Genomic DNA, 20,316 nt, shown 5'->3' with positions numbered 1-20,316 from the left:
GGGTCTATCTGCCATTCACATTGACCCAGAGTGATGCTACAGTGTGGGGGGATTTAATGGTTTGTCAGAGCCAGCCTCCTGGTGGCTCAGGGCAGGGGTCAGCTGTGGGTCCTGCTTGGGCACTGGGGCTTCAGCAACTGCCCAGGTTTCCTGGATGTGGGTGCCAGCCCTTCCGAGCCCTCTGTGGTGCGTTTCCTTGGGGTTTAAAAATGGGCTCAGTTTGTCGAGGGGCACTAACTTAGACAGACTTGGTATAACTACACTGTGAGTGGCTGCTCCATGGAACTCTGTAGGAAGAAAAAGCTTTTTGGCACACTGGTTAATGATAAGGTGTAGGAGAGAACAAGTCATGAGCTGTTTTGTAATGTTGGAACTCTTTTAGAATTACGTCTGCCACTTCAGTTTAACCATGATGGCTTGGCCATCTTGGGAGTTGCACTGTGTTGGGTGCGAGGAGTCAGTGACCCCCTATAACACTCACAGCAGTTGCCCAGACCATAAGGAGAAGTTGCTAGAAAGCAAATTTCAAGTTTCCAGACTAGATAATGCTCACCCTGCCATTACCAGAGAGCTAGTGTGGTGTCGAGTGTTGGAACTATGACCAGGGAAACCAGAGTTCAAATCCCTACTCAGCCATGAAGCTCACTGGGTGATTGTGGGCCAGTAACTCACTCTCAGCCTACCCAACCATACAGGGTTGTTGTGAAGTTACAATAGAGGAGGGGAACGATGTATGCCACCTTGAGCAGCGTGGAGGAAAGGTGGGATCAAAAGTGCAATCAATCAATCAATCAATCACAATCTCTCTGTTTGGCGTTTCAGCTCAAAGTCACAGATAAACAAGTCAGATTTTTTTTAAAAAACAGTTCATGTTTATTATCCAGAGATAATAAATAACATTTAAACATAGCACCAAAGAAACAGCCTTTAAGGTAGACAGCTTTGGTTACAGGAACTGTTCTGATGCAGCTGTTTTTAAAATACAGAACATTTGTACACATAATTTATAGGTTATAAAAATATAAATATGTAGGGGAAGGGTATTAAATATAAATGATTATATTTAAAATACAAAAGATTAGCATAATAACAATATTAATAATAATAAATAATAAGGCTCTTAAATACATTCCTGTTCTCCATTCCCACAGCTCCAAACAGCGAAGATCTGTATAACTGCCTCAACTTCAGTGATTAAAAAAAACACATATAATTTGAAATGAAGTTTGGCTTGCTTTTGGGGGTCTTTTCACACACCTGGGTGGGGATATAAATACTGTCCCTGCATCTAGAAACCAGCTTTTCCACCCTGAGAAGGAAACTAAATATCACTTTCAAGATACAAGCGAGAGATAACCTGGGTGACTGCATTCTGACAGTGATCCAACACTGATCTAATATGGACGATTTACATATGCCAATGGCACCTAATGGACTATGTTGTGGTGGAGAAGATGCAAAAACTTCACCCGTATTGCTTCGTTTTTGGATGGCCTTCCTTGAGGTTGCTGTCATGGAGCATTGGGCACGCACACATGAACTCACAGTTGCACAGATATCACATTGGCGGTTTGGTATACAGTACAGTCACACCTGCCACTGGGTTACTGGGCTCCTTGCTCTCCATCCAATTTTCCGAAAGTTCTGGGAACTATCAAACGGAGTGAGAAAAGCAGGTACGTTTCAGAGCAAAACTGCTCTTCCCACAGTTCCCCTCTGTTTATTTTAAGTGCACATTGATACTCTATATAATGTGCTGGGAAACTCTGGCTCTGGAGAAATCACCTCTAGCAAGACCTCCAAGACACAGCGGAGGGTGCCACTTAAGAGAGGAAGCACCAGTGGCCCCTTTGCCTGACCTCAGTCAATGTCACTGCTCTACAGCCGTTCTTCAAGCAGACTCCAAAGAATCCAGAAGATTAGCTTTGTCACACCCAGCCTCAAGGTCTAGTGTGCTTTGATGGGAAGACCAGCATCAGTTGTTCTGCTTCGTCCTGATTAGCGGCTCAGAAATTGCAGATTGATTTCCTTCTCTGGAACCAGCAGAGTGCGTGTCATGGGTCTCACGATGTGGCCTTCTTGTTCTGGCTTCACTTCAAAATGCATCAGGATCTGCAAGACAAGAGGAGCGATGGCTTGTTAGCAGGGCAGCTACTGAGCAAGGAGCAGCAAGGCATAAAACAAAGATGTCATCTGGAAAAAGGCCAAAGGAGATGCTCAAGGAGCTTGCCCAGAGGAGAGCAAGAGAGACAAGATCTGAATGCATTCACTTTCCACTGGGATTCAGGAAATCTTGCAAATCTAGGGCCACTAGATTTGGCTTCTGCCAAACTTCTACCTGACTGTGCTGGTCCCTTTAAGAAGGACCAGGATCAGCAAGAGGGATGGTGGCGTAAAAGCTGGCAGAAAGTGAATGCAACCTCTTGTCCCTCCAAGAACAGGGCTTTGGGGATAAACCCACCCACTGTGTCTCAGTTCCATAAGATGAAAACAGCCCCTTAGGGTCATCCACATTTTCTCCATCAGTATTGATCTAGGGTTTTCTCCTTGCAGACACTCACCCTAGACAGGGCGAGATACACTTCCAGCTCTGCAATGCGTCGTCCAATGCAACTGCGCTTGCCGAATCCGAAGGGGATAGAGGCGTACGGGTGGTGAGTGTTGTCCTTTCGCAGCCATCGCTCCGGCTGGAATGAGTTGGGATTGGAGAAGTACTTTGCGTCACGTGACGTAGCATAATGGCAGAGGGTGATCAAGGTCTGAAAGAGCAGGGAAAGGGAACATCATGAGGGAAACAGCCCAAGGACCCTAAGTTCAGAGTGCACATGGCCAAAAGACCCATCCCTAAGAAGAATGCCTTCATAGCTTCATCCTGGTCCTCCTTCAACGGCTTCCTCTCTTTCTTATTTGGAGAGCAAAGCTTCTGCGCTGCAGCCTTAACCTCATTCTGCCTGCATCTCTACTGCCATTCCTCTTTCTCCTGCACTAGTTTTCTCTCCTGCAAGGAACCCTTTGCACGTGCATCAGTTTGCTGAGGATACCTATGTGCCTGAGATGTTGCTGAGAAGCATTTTTTTTTAAAGGATGCATATTCCATTCACTTGGGTTCACCTGCCAGGCTTGCTTTTAAGACTTCTTCAGGACCCTGCACAGATTGAGTCCAACACTTCCAAGCAATGACCACCTGATCCACACACGTGTTTTCTTGGCCAGATATTGTAAGTGTTGGGATTTCCTACTCCAGATTTGCAGCAGTTCTCTGCCTGCAGCATTGCTGACCTACAGGAGCAGTTGCACATCATAGGCCAGAGGAGCATCGTGTAGGATGAAGCAGAAGACAAGGCAATTCCGCCTGCCAGGGCCATCTGCTCACCACCAACCTATGTGGCTGAGGACCACAGTGTACCAGAAGCAGATGCACTGCAGAGCCAGAATGCTCCAGAGGACTCAAGCAAGGAAGCCAAGCTACACTTCCCAGGCTTGCTTCCTTTATGAACAAAGGAACATGCCTTCTACCAAGTCATGGTGCTGGTCCATTCAGCTCAGCATTGTCTACATCCACTGGCAGTGGCTATCCAGGATTTCAGACACAGGTCTTGGCTGGCCGTTCTGGGAGCTGCTGGGGCATCGAACCTGTGACCTTCTGCATACAAAGCAAGTACTGAGCTATGGCCCTTTAGGAGCCATGCATATCCCAGAATGGATGCTGCCTTCTTAAAGCTACTGCTTCTCTTTAGCTCCACCCAGAGAACGATGGCTATCATCCGTCCCCATCCACTTTTTGCATCCAATTTTGTAACACGCTCACCTTTTTGGGGATCAGATAGTCTCCCACTTGGATGTCCCTGTCTGAGATGACGCGTGCATTGCCAGGAATCACAGGGTACAACCTGGAGGGGAAAACAGAGCAGCCAAAGTGAATATAAAGGAATTGATTCCCCACAACATGTTGCAATGTTTACTCAGCTCCCCAACCTTTTCCTCTTTGAGTGCAAATCTGCCAGCTGGCTGACTATGCTGCTGCAGCTGTTGCAGCCCAAAGGAAGCACCCGATTTTCTTACTTGTAATAATAATATTTTATTTATATCCCGCCCTCTCCAGCCAAAGCCGGGCACAGAGCAGCTAACCAGTAAAAATACTTATGTGCACAGAGCTTGAAAAGTGCAGCAGATAAGTTTAAATCTTCCTGGCTTTAAGGATCATTAGGATGAATGCTAGTGGCCAAATCACAGGGAATCTGCCTCCTTTTCCTATACAGCTGCCTAAGGCTCCATCCTTGATCCTCACCTGAATGCCAGCTTCAGTGCAACTTTTAAAAGGATTAGACTGACTTTTCTCAACCTGGTGCTCTGCTGATGTTGTTGGCAATAGAGCTTCCAACAGTTCCAGCCAGCATGGCCAATGTCATAGAATAATAGAGCTGGAAGGGACCCCATGGGTCATTTAGTCCAACCCCCTGTAATGCGGGAATCTCAGGATAAGGTTGGTGGGATAGTGGTCTTCTAGGCAATGGCAGACCTGGTCACATTTTATGCTTCCCCCAGCAACCTCAGCAAGCAACCTCCCCATGTACTCTCCCATCTGTTCCCAAAATGGGGCTCACCGCAGCGCCTCCTTCACCACCGCCTTCAGCAAGGGCATTTGGGCTACATCGGCTGCCGTTGGGATGGCACTGCCCTTCATCACTGCTGCAATTTCTTTGTGGAGGGCTGTTTGCACCTCCGGGTGACGGGACAACTCATACAGGCTCCAGGACAAAGTGCTCGAGATCTGCAGGGATAGAGACCAGGACAGGGTTCATCATTAGGCTATTAGGAGTAAGACCCCAGTCAGAATGGGATTTCTGCAGCAGAGTTGTTCCTCCTTTGCATGGCAGAAGAGTAAATATTAGCAGGGCAACCCTATGCGTGCCTACTCAGAAGTTGGGGGATATAGGGTTCTTGTTCTGCCAATCACATTGCACAGAACAGCCAAGATGTTACACTGCAATTATGACCAATTAAGAGAAAGGGAGTGTTTCTAGCCTTCGTTCCAAGAGAGAGAAAGAGGCGTGTGCAGCGTCCCATGCCCCAGAACCAGGAAATTTACTTTGTATTTGCATAGAGGTGTTATTTTAAAACAAAAACAAAAACCCAGTTACTTCATATTCTAGGGCTAGGCCTTGGCATAGAAAATAAGTTCCAGGCTCAAATTAAGCTCCACTTAATAGCTGTAAAAGGGTGCTGTGGGTTAAACCACAGAGCCTCGGACTTGCCGATCAGAAGGCTGGCAGTTTGAATCCCCGCGATAGGGTGAGCTCCTGTTGCTCAGTCCCTGCTTCTGCCAACCTAGCAGTTCGAAAGCATGTCAAAGTGCAAGTAGATAAATAGGTACCACTCCAGCGGGAAGGTAAACGGCATTACTGTGCACTGCTCTGGTTCGCCAGAAGCGGCTCAGTCATGCTGACCACCTGACCCGGAAGCTGTATGCCAGCTCCCTTGGCCAATAAAGCGAGATGAGCTCCGCAACCCCAGAGTCGGTCACGACTGGACCTAATGGTCAGGGGTCCCTTTACCTTTAATAGCTGTAAAATTGCCCTCCTGCAAGAGGAGATAGAAGTGAAAAAGAGGCACAAAGGCCAAAGAAAATCCTCAAATTGGGGTCAGTACATAGGATTCCATGGCATGGCACTGTTAACCAGAGTGGGTTATCAGAAGCCGCTGTCTGTCTCACAGAAAGCACAGCATGCCAGCCAGCCACTACCAGGGCCTTCTGTTATTTTTCCATCTCAGAGACCTATTTCACTTAGTGCCCAATTGTGTAAGGGGGGGGGAGCCTGCTCCTCTAAGAAGCACTTCCCCCCAGTGTCTTCCAAAAGGCTTACCGTGTCCACGCCAGCTAGCAGAAGCTCAGTCACGTTCCCATAGATGGATTTCATGGACAGCTTCTCCTGTGCCAGGTAGTAAGTCAGGTATTTTCCTTCCACCTTCTCCCCCCGTGAGATTTTCTCCGAAACTTCAGCCATCCGCTTGTCAATGTGTCCTTTGGCTGGAAAGGAATTGGCACGAGATGAGCACTTGCTCTCCAGGGAGAGCCGCCAAGCCATGCATTCAGTCACCCGTCGCAGACATGTCAGCCTGGGCCAATTGCTTCTTGCAGGAAGACAGCTCAAACAGTTATTTCAGGGGCTTACAGGCTGCCCTGTCTTTGAATTCTCATGGCATTGCTATCTAGACAGGAGAGTTGCTGCTTGATCTAGCCGCAAGGAGGCTAAATGGCTGGTTATGCATGGGTCACATCCCCATCACATGTTTAAAGCACTTTAACAGTCGTGGCTTCTCCCCCAGAAGTGAATCTAGTGGTTTGTTTTTGCCAGTGGCATCAGTACTAATGCATTTCTGGGAAAAGGTTGTTATTAAAGCGGGATCCTATCAATATCTAGAAAACCCTATAAAAATATTCCTTTTACGAAGGCCTTCTCTGCCATATAATTATTGGTAAGTGTTGCAGGCGGCTTTCTTGGTCCTGCTATTAAAACCTACGTTGATTAATCTTTTCTTTCTTTCCAGAATTGGAACGGTGGTTGCATCAGTTTTAAACCACCCTTCAGAGCCATATGGAATTAAGCAGCACATACATTTAACCTGTAATCTCCAAGCATGACAAAAACTGTGCAACCTCTTACAGGAGTGGGAAATATCCCCAACACACACACACACACACAGGTGTAGGGAGAATGAAATGCTACGATTTATGCCAAGCTTGCTTAGTGAGCGACAAATATTCTGATTGGTGCTACAGCAACAGGCCACTTAGCTCCTCTTCAAGGTGCTGACAAGCTCTGGTGGGAACACTCACCAAATTCAAACATATAGTCCCAGGATTCACAGAACTTCTGCCATGGCTTGGGGAAGATGCGATGTAAGACCTTGGGCATTGCCATTGTCAGCAGAGTCATGATGAACATGGTGTTGATAGAGCTAATGAAGTTCTCTGTTTCCTGGGGGACTTTGGGCTCCAGGCAACCAATGCGGGACTCAAAGAGGACGGAAGAGATGCCTAGAACAAAAGCAATTAAATCGATTAAGCCACGAGAGGAGATGCTATCTGGCCTGGCTCCTTTTGCTGCTTTGCCCAACTATGTGGATGTGACTTTCAGAGGGACTGTAATAAACATCTGCTGCAATAGGGATGGGGAACATGTGGCCACACTGCACATTGTTGGACTCCAGCTCCTATCATCGCTAACCATTGGTCCTGCTGGTTGGGGCTGATGGGAGTTTGAGTCCAACATCATCTACAGGGGCCACAGATTTCCCCAGCTCTTCAACAACACTTCAACAACTTGAGTCAGACCAAGATATGGATCTTTCACAATACCTGTTTGGCACATCCATGGTGAATGACAGGTGTGTGGGGGTGGGGGAGAACTCTTTTAATATATCCATATAAGAACAGTTAAATATTGTGAATGTGTTGGTGGAGCAGCTCCCTGGTCAACCCCAAGAATTCTCAGAATTTTATTGCAAGATCTGAATTTTGCAATTCATGCAAACTAAGAAAATTCAGTTACACTTTTCATAACTGTTTCCACTAGATAGGAGAAAGATCAATTAACTATGTAAAGCACGATAATCCCAGCTCCTGGCTCTAGTAAATCCTCCTTCACAAAACTTCGCACTTTGGCTTCTGTTTTCAGGTCCATCTTTACAGCCACAAGGGCTAAAAATTTAGAATTTGTTGTCATTTAAGATACAAAAATGAAAGTTGGGATTTTTCTTTAAAAGGATGCTGGAGGATTCTGCACTCAGTGCCAGTTCCTGCAGAACACATTGTTCTGGCTTATGGTACGGAAGGATTTTGGAAGTAGGGACACCAGGAGAGTTTCTGAGGTTTTGTGAAGTGGCAAATGCAGCTTTGCGGAAGCAGAGTTGAATGAGGCGCTGCAGGAGACAGGCAGGGGAGAAAGGGGTTCCTGACATAATCTCACTGAATTATCACCCTGTCCTAAAACAAAAAGACATTCCCAAACAAATCCAGTCCAGAACCTGCTCAAAATGACCACCTTAGCTGTCGCAACCAGAACAAAAGATGAATCCCGGCTTCCGCCAATGCTTAAATGTCAACCGATATAACTCTGGGCTACGCGGTTTACTAGGGTGACACACAAAATGCGGTAAACAAAACACATACCTTCCAATCCAAACTTGTAAAATTCGTCAGCCACATTCTTGACCACGTGCTGATCGTGGAAACTCCGCTGGTGCTCCAGCCGTCGGATCAGATCACCGACCACATCGTTCAGAGTGCCAGTGTAGGACTCCACTTCTTTGGGCTTCAGCATATGCTTCCCAAGGAGGCTGCGAGTTTTCTGCCACTCCTCGCCTTCCCTGCATGGAAGAGAGAGGCCTCCATTAGCTCCCTGGGCAGGAGACCTGTCCAAACCCCATGCAGGGGCAGCCACAAGCACCTCAAAACAAGGGACCCCAAGTCCTCAGCGTTGGGGATCTAAGCATGTTCCCTGCACAAGGGAAGGATAAAAGTCCCGCTGAAATTGATGAGCGGTGCTTCGAAAGAGAAAAACTGCCAGTGGCTTTGTTCTTCCGCTTCTCCTCATTACTCACATCCTGTGTCTAAACTGCAAAAGCAGCAGCCCAGCTGATGAGAAAACGCCCACCAAGGGGAGCCTTGAGTCATAGAATTGCTCTAGCTATTTCTCACTCCCAGCTGGCACTTTTGTGCAAGCCCCGGAAGGATCCTGCAGTTCCTGCCTGACACATTTCCGGGAAATAAAAAAACCGCGAGAGCGAGGAACAGGAAACCGCAGCCAGCAGGGTTGCAAAAAACGGACGGAATGTGGGGAAGGGAGACCCCCTTTTTTCTGTTTACCACACTACAGTAGGAAAGGCAAGCTCAGAATCTGGAGTTAAAAGCTCCCGAAGGAGCAGTACAAAACCCTAGCAAAGCAATAATGGAGAGAGCTTCTGTGAAACTGCTGATAAGAGTCAGGCATGGGATTGTTGCTCAGGGAGCAGCTTGCAAACATTGCAGCTCTGTCCTTGGAAAGTGGCACTTTGTAGAGAGGCTCTTCCCCCCCATCCCAGCTTTATGGTGATGATGAAGCGCGAGGAGCTCTGGCCTATTTGTCCAGCTGTCCAACCCCTCGGCCCAAACTCTTACCACAGTGGCAGGCAAGTGGCAAGCCTGCCACCTGTCTAGAGCGTGGGGAAATGTCACTCTGGTGCATGCGAGAACATAAACAGGCCTGCCCTGACCAATCTTCACCTCAGATAAGGAGCAGTCCACAAGGTAGCACTAGGCAAGACAAATCAAGCTAGAGTTGCAGGTCTTAATCCCTTGGGCTTTAGCATCCTCCTCAAGGACTACAGGGGACACAGGTGCCCTCTCCTGGCAAGTGTCATTGGGCTCTATCTACTTCCTCAGCTCCAGCCAATGTCTCACAGGAGACCTGGCAATCCTGTAGACCTGCACACCAATGTCAGGCCTAAAGGCCTTAATTCTCTGGTTTAGGATTGCCAGAGGTCTCTGCTGTAGGTTGTCCACCCTGTAAAAGCTGTGGCTCTCTAGATGTTGCTAGACCAGATCTCCCATCACGCCTAACTACGTTGGCTGGGGGAGATCAGAGCTGTATTTTCACAGGTTTCCCCTCCCCTGTTGTGTAAGAGTCAGGTGGTTGCTACTTCATTCATCAGGGAAGGGTGCCAAATACCGTATAGGAGAGGGAGAGCAGGAAATGGACGTTATGTGCAACTCCTTTAAGACAAGCAGCTTACACACCGTGTGTAGGTGGTATATTATGTAACTGCCTACTGTAGGGACTTTCATAAATGTTCACGTCACAGGAACTAAAAGCCATGTCGGATCCCACACTGTTTCCCAGGCTCTCAATTCTATCCAGCAGCCCATGGGAAACGGTAGGGTCTCAGGATCGCTCCCAAAATGGCCTCCACGTCACATGGCTCCATGTAACGAAGATCATCTTGAAAGTCATCCAGACAAGACTAGAGAGCGCTGCTGAATGGGCTTCACAAGCCCCACACCAGCGTGCAAATTCCGAATTGTCATGGTATAAAGAAAGAGGATAAAAAGGATTTTCTTTTGACTAGACAATGAAATCTCTCTCCTGCAACATCTGCCCCCCTCAGCCCCACGTGTAGAGAGAGAGAAGAAGAATTAACACTTACGCAGTAAGGAGCCCATACGCATGGCCCCGACACTCTCGATAATCTTTCCAGGAGGAGATGGCGGAGCGAATGGGGTGTTTGCCCTCTTGCCGTAACACCTGCTCAATCAGGCTGGGATCTGCAACGTGGACCGTCAGGATGGGTCCGAAGCTGGCCTTCCACATTGGGCCATACTTGGCTTTGCCTTCGATCTAGGACAGAAGCAGGAGGAAAACTTATTAGATAACACAGAACGCTCTACACAGAAGAGGAGAAGTCTAATTCCCTCCCTACTTACTATGGTCCATGCACACACGTTTTTAATTTCACCTGCTGGATTGCTTCCAATCTTATATAGAAAGAAGATTGCAGGTGGGGTTACCACCTGGCATGGTTCTTCTTCTGAACTGCATCGGTCTTTTAAAACAGCTGCATGAAAGGCACATATTCAAGAGGTGAAGCTTTGCACAATACCATGTTCCCATACCAGGAAGGCTTTGAGCACTGAATTTCAGTCCCTCGTACCAGAGCAGAGAAGCAGTATTGGCGGTGAGAGGGGTATTGTTTTGTTTTTGTTCTAACTATTGATTTGAGCTTGCATCCTGTATTTTTTATCTTGTGAACTGTCCTGAGACCTTCAGGTGAAGGGCGGTACAGAAATGGAATTAATTAATTCATTAAGATAGACTTCTTTGCAGGGTGAGAGTTAAGAGATCTCGTTCAGCCCTTGCACAGTGCATTGGCTCTCTGGCAAAAACGGTTTGCTGTTTAGAGCAGTCGTGGTGATCTGCTGACCTACAAACAGGACTGCGTTTCCGTGATTCCATCACTGAGAAGTGGGTGCCTTTTCTGGGGGTGTGGGTGGGACAGGAAGCTCTGTTGCAAGAAGCCCACATCATAGAAACTGCCACAAGAAATCTCACTCTGACATCCTGGCATAGCTCTGGGGCATCAGGAACCTGACTAAATTGTATAAAGACGCAGCATGCGTTACTCCAGTGCTGGAGCCAGATACAGTAAGCTAAATGAATGATTCATTGCCTTAATTAGGTTTGGGAGGGGCCTGTTTCAAACAGAAGCTTTCAGTCTCACTCACGGTTCCAACCATCACACCTGATACAGCCCAAAGGGGAAGTTATTCATTGCTGAGTTACGTTTCAGCAAAAAACAAAAATAAAAGCAACCTTTCATTTACATAGTACTTTCACATGCAAATTGTGCTTTACAAGCTGTATCACGCTCATCCTCACAACAGAACAGGGAAAAGTTCAACACATTTCAAGTGCCACTGATATGGAAGGAAATTAATGAACAACCCTATACATGCCTATTCTGAAACTGAGTTCATGGGGCTTACTTTGAGTGCTAAAGAAAGCAGCAAGCAGCAGGACAAGAAGAAGCAAGGATTAGCCCCTCATTATGTAACTGCGGGACGCGGGTGGCGCTGTGGGTTAAACCACAGAGCCTAGGGCTTGCCGATCGGAAGGTCGGTGGTTCGAATCCCCGTGATGGGGTGAGCTCCCATTGCTCAGTCCCTGCTCCTGCCAACCTAGCAGTTCGAAAGCACGTCAAAGTGCAAGTAGATAAATAGGTACCGCTCCAGCGGGAAGGTAAACAGCGTTTCCGTGCGCTGCTCTGGTTCGCCAGAAGTGGCTTAGTCATGCTGGCCACTTGACCCGGAAGCTGTATGCCGGCTCCCTCAGCCAATATAGTGAGATGAGCGCCGCAACCCCAGAGTCAGCCACGACTGGACCTAATGGTCCCTTTACCTTTACCTATGTAACTGCAGTCTTAAACACCTGCCTTACTCTCCCTTTCAATGGGATTTTGTGTGCATAAGACTACACTGGCTCACAGATTAGACTTTGGCAAACTTAAATTAGACTGATCCATCTTGGAGCGGGGAAGGGAATAAGCTGGGATTTTGTATTTCTTTTCCTTTTTTGTAATTGTTATATATTGGGAATCTATAAAACTATGTTTAGTAAAAAGGAAAAGAAGGGGAAAGACTACATTGGAGTAAGTCCCAATAACTCAGTGGGACCCACTTCTGAGTAAACATACCTGCCTCGGATTGCCGCCCAAGTTACTTTCTCTATGCCTAAATTCCCACAAAGGTCTGTTGAACTATACATTCCTGTTCATGTTGAATGTACAGTATAAAACTATCGACAAAGTTGGAAGGCAAGCAAGTTTTGGGAGTACAAGGCACGGAAATTGTCACCAGATTAGTGAACTGGCCAATTAAGATTCGTCCTCCGCTTCAAGCAATTCTCGCACTTTCAGAACGTGTGTGAGCAAGTGAAGGCTAATATAATGATCATTTTTAGTTTTTTTAAAAGGTTTTAACATTCTTGTCAAGATGACTAAATCACACAACATTTGTTACGCTCGTTCCACACATGCAGTCAAAGCAAGCATTATGGGTTAAACTGCCTCCATTTATACACATCGCTGCAGAAGTGTGGGCTTTAAACACACAGAGATGGTATTTAAGGGTTTACAATTGGTTTACACTGCAAAGCAAAAAAAGAACGAAACACCTAGAGTTGTGTCAACCTGCCTTCCTGCCAAGCTTTCACAGGGCTGTGTTGACAAGCAAGCCAAGGAATGGAAAGCTTAGTCTACATTATTTAAATAGCTTTTTACAAGCCTAGCTGGAGACGAGTGGTGTTCATCGGAAATGTTAAGTACACCTGAGGGAAGATCCTTGTACCTTGCTTTATTCTCCTTGCAGGGCGTGTGTTTAAATTGCATAAACAACGTAAAACAAAATATGCTCCCATTCAGTAGGGATGGGAAATTAGGGGTTCTCCATATGCTATCGGACTACAACTCCCATCATTCCTAGCCACATACTATGCTGGCTGATGTTGGTGAAAGTTAGAATCCAGAAACATCTGGAGGGCTCCAGGTTTCCCATCCCTGACATCCCTGGGAAACTTTTTAATGTTTGCAGTGCCTTGTTCTTTTCACTTTTGGAAAGAAATTTCCAACGCTCATTGAAGATATAGTTATAGATATAGATACAGATATATAGACAGGCATGCGGGTGGCGCTGTGGGTTAAACCACAGAGCCTAGGACTTGCCGATCAGAAGGTCGGTGGTTCGAATCCCCACGACGGGGTGAGCTCCCGTTGCTCGGTCCCTGCTCCTGCCAACCTAGCAGTTCAAAAACACATCAAAGTGCAAGTAGTTACCTTCCAGCAGGAAGGTAAACGGCATTTCCGTGCACCGCAACCTCAGAGTCGGCCACGACTGGACCTAATGGTCAGGGGTCCCTTTACCTTTACCTTTTATATAGATACAGTCAGGATTTTCAACAGATGTGTTGGAGCATTCTTCATCAGAATCTCCTGGAATTTTTAAAGGAATTGACCTTAACTTTGAGGCTCACTTTCTCCTTAGTCTCCAGGATGAAAAATATCTGGTTACCTCACCACATTCAAGCCTACCAACTTTTTGATGGAGCCAAGGTAACAGAGAAAGAAAAACTGGGGTACCATCAGTTTTTGAACTATTTTAAAGGGAATTCGCCAAAATCTACACTTCCAACATGCAGTATGTGTGTGTTTCAATGAATCAAAGTTTGCACATACAGTAATGTTATTCCATTCCACAGAGGAAGATTTCTGTGAAACTCAAAAGCTTGCAGAATTCTACAGCCCCACCATCTGATTCAAGAGACACTTCGAACTAAAGAAAAAGAAAAACCCTACTTTGCATCTCTTCCTACCCTTTGAAACCAAACCAGTCCACTACTAAATTTAAACAGATGTGACTAGGAAAGTTTTCAAGCCTTAAGGCACTAAGAGGAAGAACTTAGCGACCGTTTTAATGTGCCTTTCCTGCCATAAACATACGACCCTAGATAAATCAATGGTAAAAAAAAGAACGAAAAAGTGGGGGAGAGGATATTCAACACCCTTTACTTTTATGCTGGTAAAAGCTTACCTGGAGTTCGTGCAGCCGTGACAGCCCCTTTTTGCAGAAGAGGTCGCTGAAGAAACTCAGAGCGCTGGGTCCTGGCATCTCGTCCAGGGTCTTGTGGCTTTTGATCACCCTGACCGGAGCTTTGAGGACAGGATCAGCCCAAATCTCAGGGAAGCACCTCGCCAGCAAGGATGCCCTGCCGGCCAGCTTGAGCGTCTGAGGCATCTTTGCTCTCCAAAGCCGAAATACTTCGAGAGTTGGTTGCGGGTGGCGAAGTTCTGTTGGAGGAGCATCTTGGGGCGCCTTCTATTTATGGAGAAAACATGTGGAAGCCGGCAGGACACGCCTCTGCCATGCCTCATACCTTGGTCCCCGCCCCGATTCTTGGTCCAGCACCTCATCCTGCCTCGGGGTGCCAAGGGTGGCCAATCAGGGCGCGTGGGTGGGGATGGCGTCCCGTGCGCTTTTGCAAGAGTCGGGCAGGCGCGCGCGATGAACTGGAGAGGGGGCGCCTGATCTGCGACTCCTGGACCCTGCAAAACACTCATCGCGCCTGGTTTGAAGAGTTCCGGGAAGGCTTCTTCGGGACACGAGAGGAGCCATGCCGAGCTTTTTGCTCATAAAAGCAAGCGCGCAAAAGCGCCACCGTCCCTGTCCCTGCAGATTCATTCTCCGCAAGAGCGTCACGCGGATGACAAACCTCCGCTGCCGCTCTTAACGCGGGCCGACCCCAAGTGGGAATAATATACCCCAAAAATGTTCCTGAAGCCCTGCCATTTGAGAAAGCAAAAGACAGGTTGTAAACCCCTCCGCACGAACGTGCAAAAGATCGGGCTGCCCAATGGTTAGAATTAACGGTTTTTCTCATCTTCGCGCCAGCCGATTTTATTTTTGGTTTTGGTTTTTGCTGAACAGCGCAAAGAAGGAATAAAAACAATAAAACGAAAGAGAAAGGTCAGCAATGGTTCGTAGAGATTTGCGGTGCGGTGTCATGCAGTGAAAGGAAATGCAATCAAAATTAAACTAGAAAAAGCAAGGGGGGTTGCAGGCTGGTACCCCCCAGCAAGTATTCTAAGTACCAGTTCCCAAAGTCTGCCTGCCAAAAAGTAGCTTTTTCATATCCTGCAAGAGTAGAGAAGTCTTTTTTTATCAGGAAGTTAACATTAAGATAAGAGAGGAGTGTAAGAAATCTCTACCGATGCCAAAAAATCACTAGGAATGATAACTAAGTAGAGTCTCCTGAGGATAAGTTAGCCATAAATAATGTTGCAATAAGCATAGCAATGAATTATGATACATGTGTATAACATTTTAATCCTGCATTTCCACTGTATCATAAATTATGAAGATGATGTGTTGAATAGTAGAAATGGGCAACATTTGCCTTTGGTTTTTTTATTTGAATCTCTGAGAGGAAGTGCATTTTTCACTTTTCTCTGTTTCTGGGTGATTTCTGATTTAATATTGGCGTATTGTTGATCTGATGGCAATTGAGTTGGTTTTCATCCTTGGAAACTACCCAGAGAAATTTGGGCAGAAGGCAGCCCAGAAGTTACATGGATGCAGAAAGTAAAACAAAAAGCAGATCCCTGCCTTGCCAAGTTTAGAATCTAAAATTTTGGTGGGGAGGCAACAGAGGAAAGAATCAGTGATGCCTTCAAGGAAGGGCTGGCCAGAAGTCCAGGATCTGACTCAGCCAAATGTGCAAAAGGTCTCCCAAGCGGTGCAGGGATGGTTTAGCACATTTTAAAATAAGGCACATGAACATCCAATGGGCTTTTTTGGGGTGAGGGGAGGAGAACAAGACCATTAAATTCAATTACCTAACAGCACCACTGCAGGGAAAGGTCTCCTGTAGGGCTCATGGAACAACTCACGAGAGCTCCTAGTTCTGGAGAATTCACATGGATTTGTACGACCGAGCACTGAACTGCTTCCCATATGTATGTATGGGTGCGCCAAAAGCACAAGGCGTTTTCTTCAGAATTGACGTCAAGCGCTTGCCCAAATGTTCCAGAGAAATCCAACCAACGTCATCACTGCGCTGTTGGTTCCACTGTTTTTCCTGTTGTCCTCTCATCACCCGCTTTGAGGCCAGTACCCCCCCCCCCCAATTCAGTGCCGTTGCAGCACCAGCAATTGGCTGAGGCTGCTGTGGACAGAGCAAGGCTGCTGCACACATGGCCTGCCGGTGGGCTTTCCCGGAGCATGATCTGGAAGGGTGGCCATACCCAGCTTTGTTGCTCCTCCTTGCCGGTGCGCCTCCCTGTCTCTCTGGGACATTGCGGCGTGTGGGGCCAAAGGTAAGTGAATGCGCAGGTGAGGAGGAGATGAGCATTTTTCCCCCAGGGGCCATGGTGGGGAACTTCCAGCCCATGGGCTCAATTTGGCCCACCTGGTGTCTTCAATTGGCACATGGAGCCATTTTTCAAAATCCGCACCCACCTGCCCCACACACCTAATGCCATTTGTGGGCAGGTAGAGACGTAGTCAGATAAGGATCTGGCCCACTGGGCCAAAACAGTTCCTCACACCTGCAAGGGCCTCTCAGAACCTGCAAGTGGTACTGCCAGAGAGGAAAGGTACTAAACATGATCGATGGTTACAGGTAAATTACTCAACACAAGATTTTTTAAAAAAATCTTCAATGCTTCTGAGGGTGTGTGCACACGTAATTTGTTAATGTACAATGGTACCTTGGGTTAAGTACTTAATTTGTTCCGGAGGTCCATTCTTAACCTGAAGCTGTTCTTAACCTGAAACACCACTTTAGCTAATGGGGCCTCCCGCTGCCGCCGGAGCATGATTTCTGTTCTCATCCTGAAGCAAAGTTCTTAACCTGAGGAAATATTTCTGGGTTATCGGAATCTGTAACCTGAAGCGTATGTAACCCGAGGTACCACTGTATTCATGTACAGTATGTGTTTGTTTGTGTGTGTGTGTGTGTGTGTGATTAAAACATATACCTTAATAATAATGATAATTTATTATTACATTTATTAGTTGCTTTTCTCATAAAATTGACCCAATGCAACTTACAAAAATAGTATAAATGCTAAAACCAATTGCTACAACTGATACAAGCCTAACAGGGCATCTATATCGTATAAGGCATCTCTTGCAGTTGTATGAGCTACTAGGAATTGCAAAAAACCATGCTTCATCGACTCACCTTTCAAAGGAGGCAGAAGGCAACTCACAGAGTGTCTTGCTAAGCTGCTGTATGAACCCCCTCTCCCGCTCTGTTAACCCTCACTGCAAGTGTGTTTAACAGAGTGTGTAGGCTTACTGAACCTTCCGCTCTCCGTTAGACTTCATTACAGTGCTTCCCACTTTGTTAAACGGCTCACCTGGTCCACCTGCCGCTGCATTGTTCCAAGGGCCTGCTATATGCCACACTGCAGCTGGTGGGGTTGCCTATTGGTGGCCGCACCAACTGCAGAGTGACGACAGCCTTACATTTTTATGTGTATAGGAAGATATATGCTAATAAGACCAGGGAGAAGAGTTGGTGGAAGAAGATTGGAAGAAATTTAAAGACTATCTACAGAAACATTGCAAGATTAATGAATGTTAGAATGATGTTGGAATGATTTTAGCAGAAATGTTACAAAGATTTAGGAAAAATAGACTGTTAATTGGTGAAAGGAGAGAAAGTAAAGTTATACTAATTTTAAGATAAATTTACAGGACAAAAATTTGAAAAGAGGGAAAGGATTTGCTGAAATGGAAAATTGTCTCAGAATACAAAAAAGGGAGGTGTGAGGAGGTCAGGGAAATAAGTTAATGAAAGATCAGTAATGGGAAGATTTGTTGTACTTTTTTCTTGATTCTTCTTTTTGCTTAATGGATTTTAATTCTCTGTTTTATGTTCTTTTGGATTTTTCCTTTTTCCTTTTTTTCTTTCTTTTTCTTCTTTGTATTTCATCTTTTCTTGTTTAAAATGTTTTTTTGACTTTTTTGTTGTATTTCCAAAAACTTTAATAAATATTTTATTTAAAAAGGGAAGATATATGCTAATATATCATTATAACACATTCTCTATATATAATGTTATAATAATATACTATAATTAATATACATAAATTCAAAGTGTTGAAGTTAATTAATATGTGAAGGACCCAGGGCTCCAGTGTTTGCTTTCCCCTTCTCTTTTCTGTTTGAATTGCGTCTATAAGATTGTGAGCTTGGAAGCAGGGCTTGTGTTCTCTTTTAATACCTCTGCTGGGCTTAGAAAATGTGAGCACATGACCTCAGATTAGAGGCATGCATTAGTGTTACCTTTTGAATGTTAGGTTTTGATTTTAAAAAAAATCTTTGTGCTAAAATTGATTGCAAAGGAACGAAGATTTACACTTTTATTCTAGCGCTTTATTATATATATATATATATATATATATATATATATATATATATAGGTTTTGGTGTCCTCGGGTGTCTTCCCGTGTAAAAGTTGGGGTGTCTAGGCGACGTTTCGACGAGGTCTCACTCGTCATCTTCAGGCTGGTGCTTTCGGCTTCTTGTTACTGGAACAGAGCAGGATCTCAGTGTACACGGGAAGACACCCGAGGACACCAAAACCTGCATTCCTGTACCCGTGAAAATCTACGAAAGCATATATATATATGCTTTCGTAGATTTTCACGGGTACAGGAATGCAGGTTTTGGTGTCCTCGGGTGTCTTCCCGTGTAAAAGTTGGGGTGTCTAGGCGACGTTTCGACGAGGTCTCACTCGTCATCTTCAGGCTGGTGCTTTCGGCTTCTTGTTACTGGAACAGAGCAGGATCTCAGTGTTTGAGTTCCTATAAATACTGTTGAGGGGGTGTGGTGTATAGCCTCCAATGTTCTGGGCAGAGAGGAAGTTCCCAGGCTAGTGTGCCTTTTCTTCTTTTGTTCCTTAATTACTTGAGGGATATCTTGAGTGATTTCTTGAGTGATATCCTGAGTACCACTTAGGTGGGTCATTAGGTGTGGATTAGTTGCTAAAGTCTTTGTGTCTTGACCTCTTGAACTTTCTGAAGAGTTTTTCTGAGAAGATGGCTGTACTGCACTTAGTTGTGCTCTGGCTTGGCTTCGTGTATAGGGGCGAGCTGTGGTTTTGTGGCCTGTGTCAGCCAGATCTGTGTAGGGATTGCAGGGGGGTGCAGCATCCGGAGGTGCCACCATGGTTTGGCTACTGGATGGTGTCTGTAATTTATCTGTGGAGAGGGTCTGGGTTTGGGTCTGGTGTGGTTGATTGGTGACGACACATCCCGCTTGCCAGACATCTGGAAATTAGCCCTCCCCACAAAAACTGACACCAGATCCAGAGGCACACAGAACGCCATCACCAATCAACCACACCAGACCCAAACCCAGACCCTCTCCACAGATAAATTACAGACACCATCCAGTAGCCAAACCATGGTGGCACAAAAACATATTGGAGGTACCGGGCCACAGGGAGGTTAGGCTGGCCTCAACCAGAGCCAGGGCTTTTTCAGCTGTGGCTCCGATCTGGTGGAACGCTCTGTCATAAGAGACTAGGGACCTGAGGGACTTGACATCTTTCCGCAGGGCCTGCAAGACAGAGCTGTTCCACCAGGACTTTGGCCAAGGCACAGCCTGACCCCCTCCTTTGGTAATCCTCATAGAACTCTAGCCCAATGGTTGCCATTAATTTGATTTTGAATTAATTTTAGAATGAATTGATTTTAGAATGCTGTATTACTTTTACTGTTGTTAGCCGCTCTGAGCCCAGCTTCGGCTAGGGAGGGCGGGATATAAATAAAATATTATTATCATTATTAAGCCTGTTGAGTTTGCATGTGGGAAAATATAGACGGGGTAGATAGACTGTCTGTCTAACCTAACCTGTGTTGACTTTCTTCCCGACAGTAGACTGATGTCTCTTATAGTTAGTGACCTCATTTCCTGCTTCTTTCTCCTTTGTGGTTTGGGACCTCAGTACCAAATGGAATGAGTACCCTTGGGTCATTTGCAGAGACTTTTCTATGTACCCTTGCAATATGAAATATGGAGGATGGCCACAAGAAAGAGGAGGTATCTTTGGTGGCTAATACCCCACTCTACAGATTACTCTCCCTAGGAAAGCTTTTTAGTGCCCACACTGCTGTCTTCCTAACACCAGGATAAGACCTTTTTGCTCTCCCAAGACTTTTGGGCTCTGTTTCTCAGTTCCTTTGTTACAGCTAGCGGTTTTAATGGATTGCCATGAA

The 20,316-nt window shown here is 46.0% G+C and overlaps 1 protein-coding gene across 1 annotated transcript; it reads right to left on the bottom strand.

The window, feature by feature from the left end:
• Positions 1 to 849: 849 nt before the first annotated feature.
• On the bottom strand, positions 850 to 14,386 carry CYP27B1 (cytochrome P450 family 27 subfamily B member 1). The gene is made up of 9 exons (XM_081898747.1): positions 14,120 to 14,386; positions 10,186 to 10,376; positions 8,174 to 8,370; positions 6,839 to 7,039; positions 5,865 to 6,028; positions 4,605 to 4,771; positions 3,809 to 3,890; positions 2,562 to 2,759; positions 850 to 2,112 (listed from the first exon to the last, which is right to left on the bottom strand). The coding sequence occupies exons 1-9, from the start codon at positions 14,321 to 14,323 to the stop codon at positions 1,999 to 2,001; spliced, it is 1,518 nt and encodes a 505-aa protein (XP_081754873.1). The 5' UTR covers positions 14,324 to 14,386; the 3' UTR covers positions 850 to 1,998.
• Positions 14,387 to 20,316: the final 5,930 nt, after the last annotated feature.

The sequence above is a fragment of the Podarcis melisellensis genome (assembly GCF_964234715.1).
Source record: "Podarcis melisellensis genome assembly, chromosome: 2".
NCBI lineage: Eukaryota > Metazoa > Chordata > Lepidosauria > Squamata > Lacertidae > Podarcis > Podarcis melisellensis.
Note: the sequence above shows the minus strand (reverse complement) of the source record. Positions and strands in the feature narration are given on the sequence as shown.

Coding starts and splice junctions, on each gene's coding strand:
- CYP27B1 (XM_081898747.1), bottom strand. CDS start 14,323: ATGCCTCAGACGCTCAAGCTGGCCGGCAGGGCATCCTTGCTGGCGAGG. Junction 3,891..4,604: donor GTGGTGAAGGAGGCGCTGCG/GTGAGCCCCATT, acceptor TTTCCCCTCCAG/GTTGTACCCTGTGATTCCTG. Junction 2,760..3,808: donor ACTATCTGATCCCCAAAAAG/GTGAGCGTGTTA, acceptor CTGCTCTTTCAG/ACCTTGATCACCCTCTGCCA.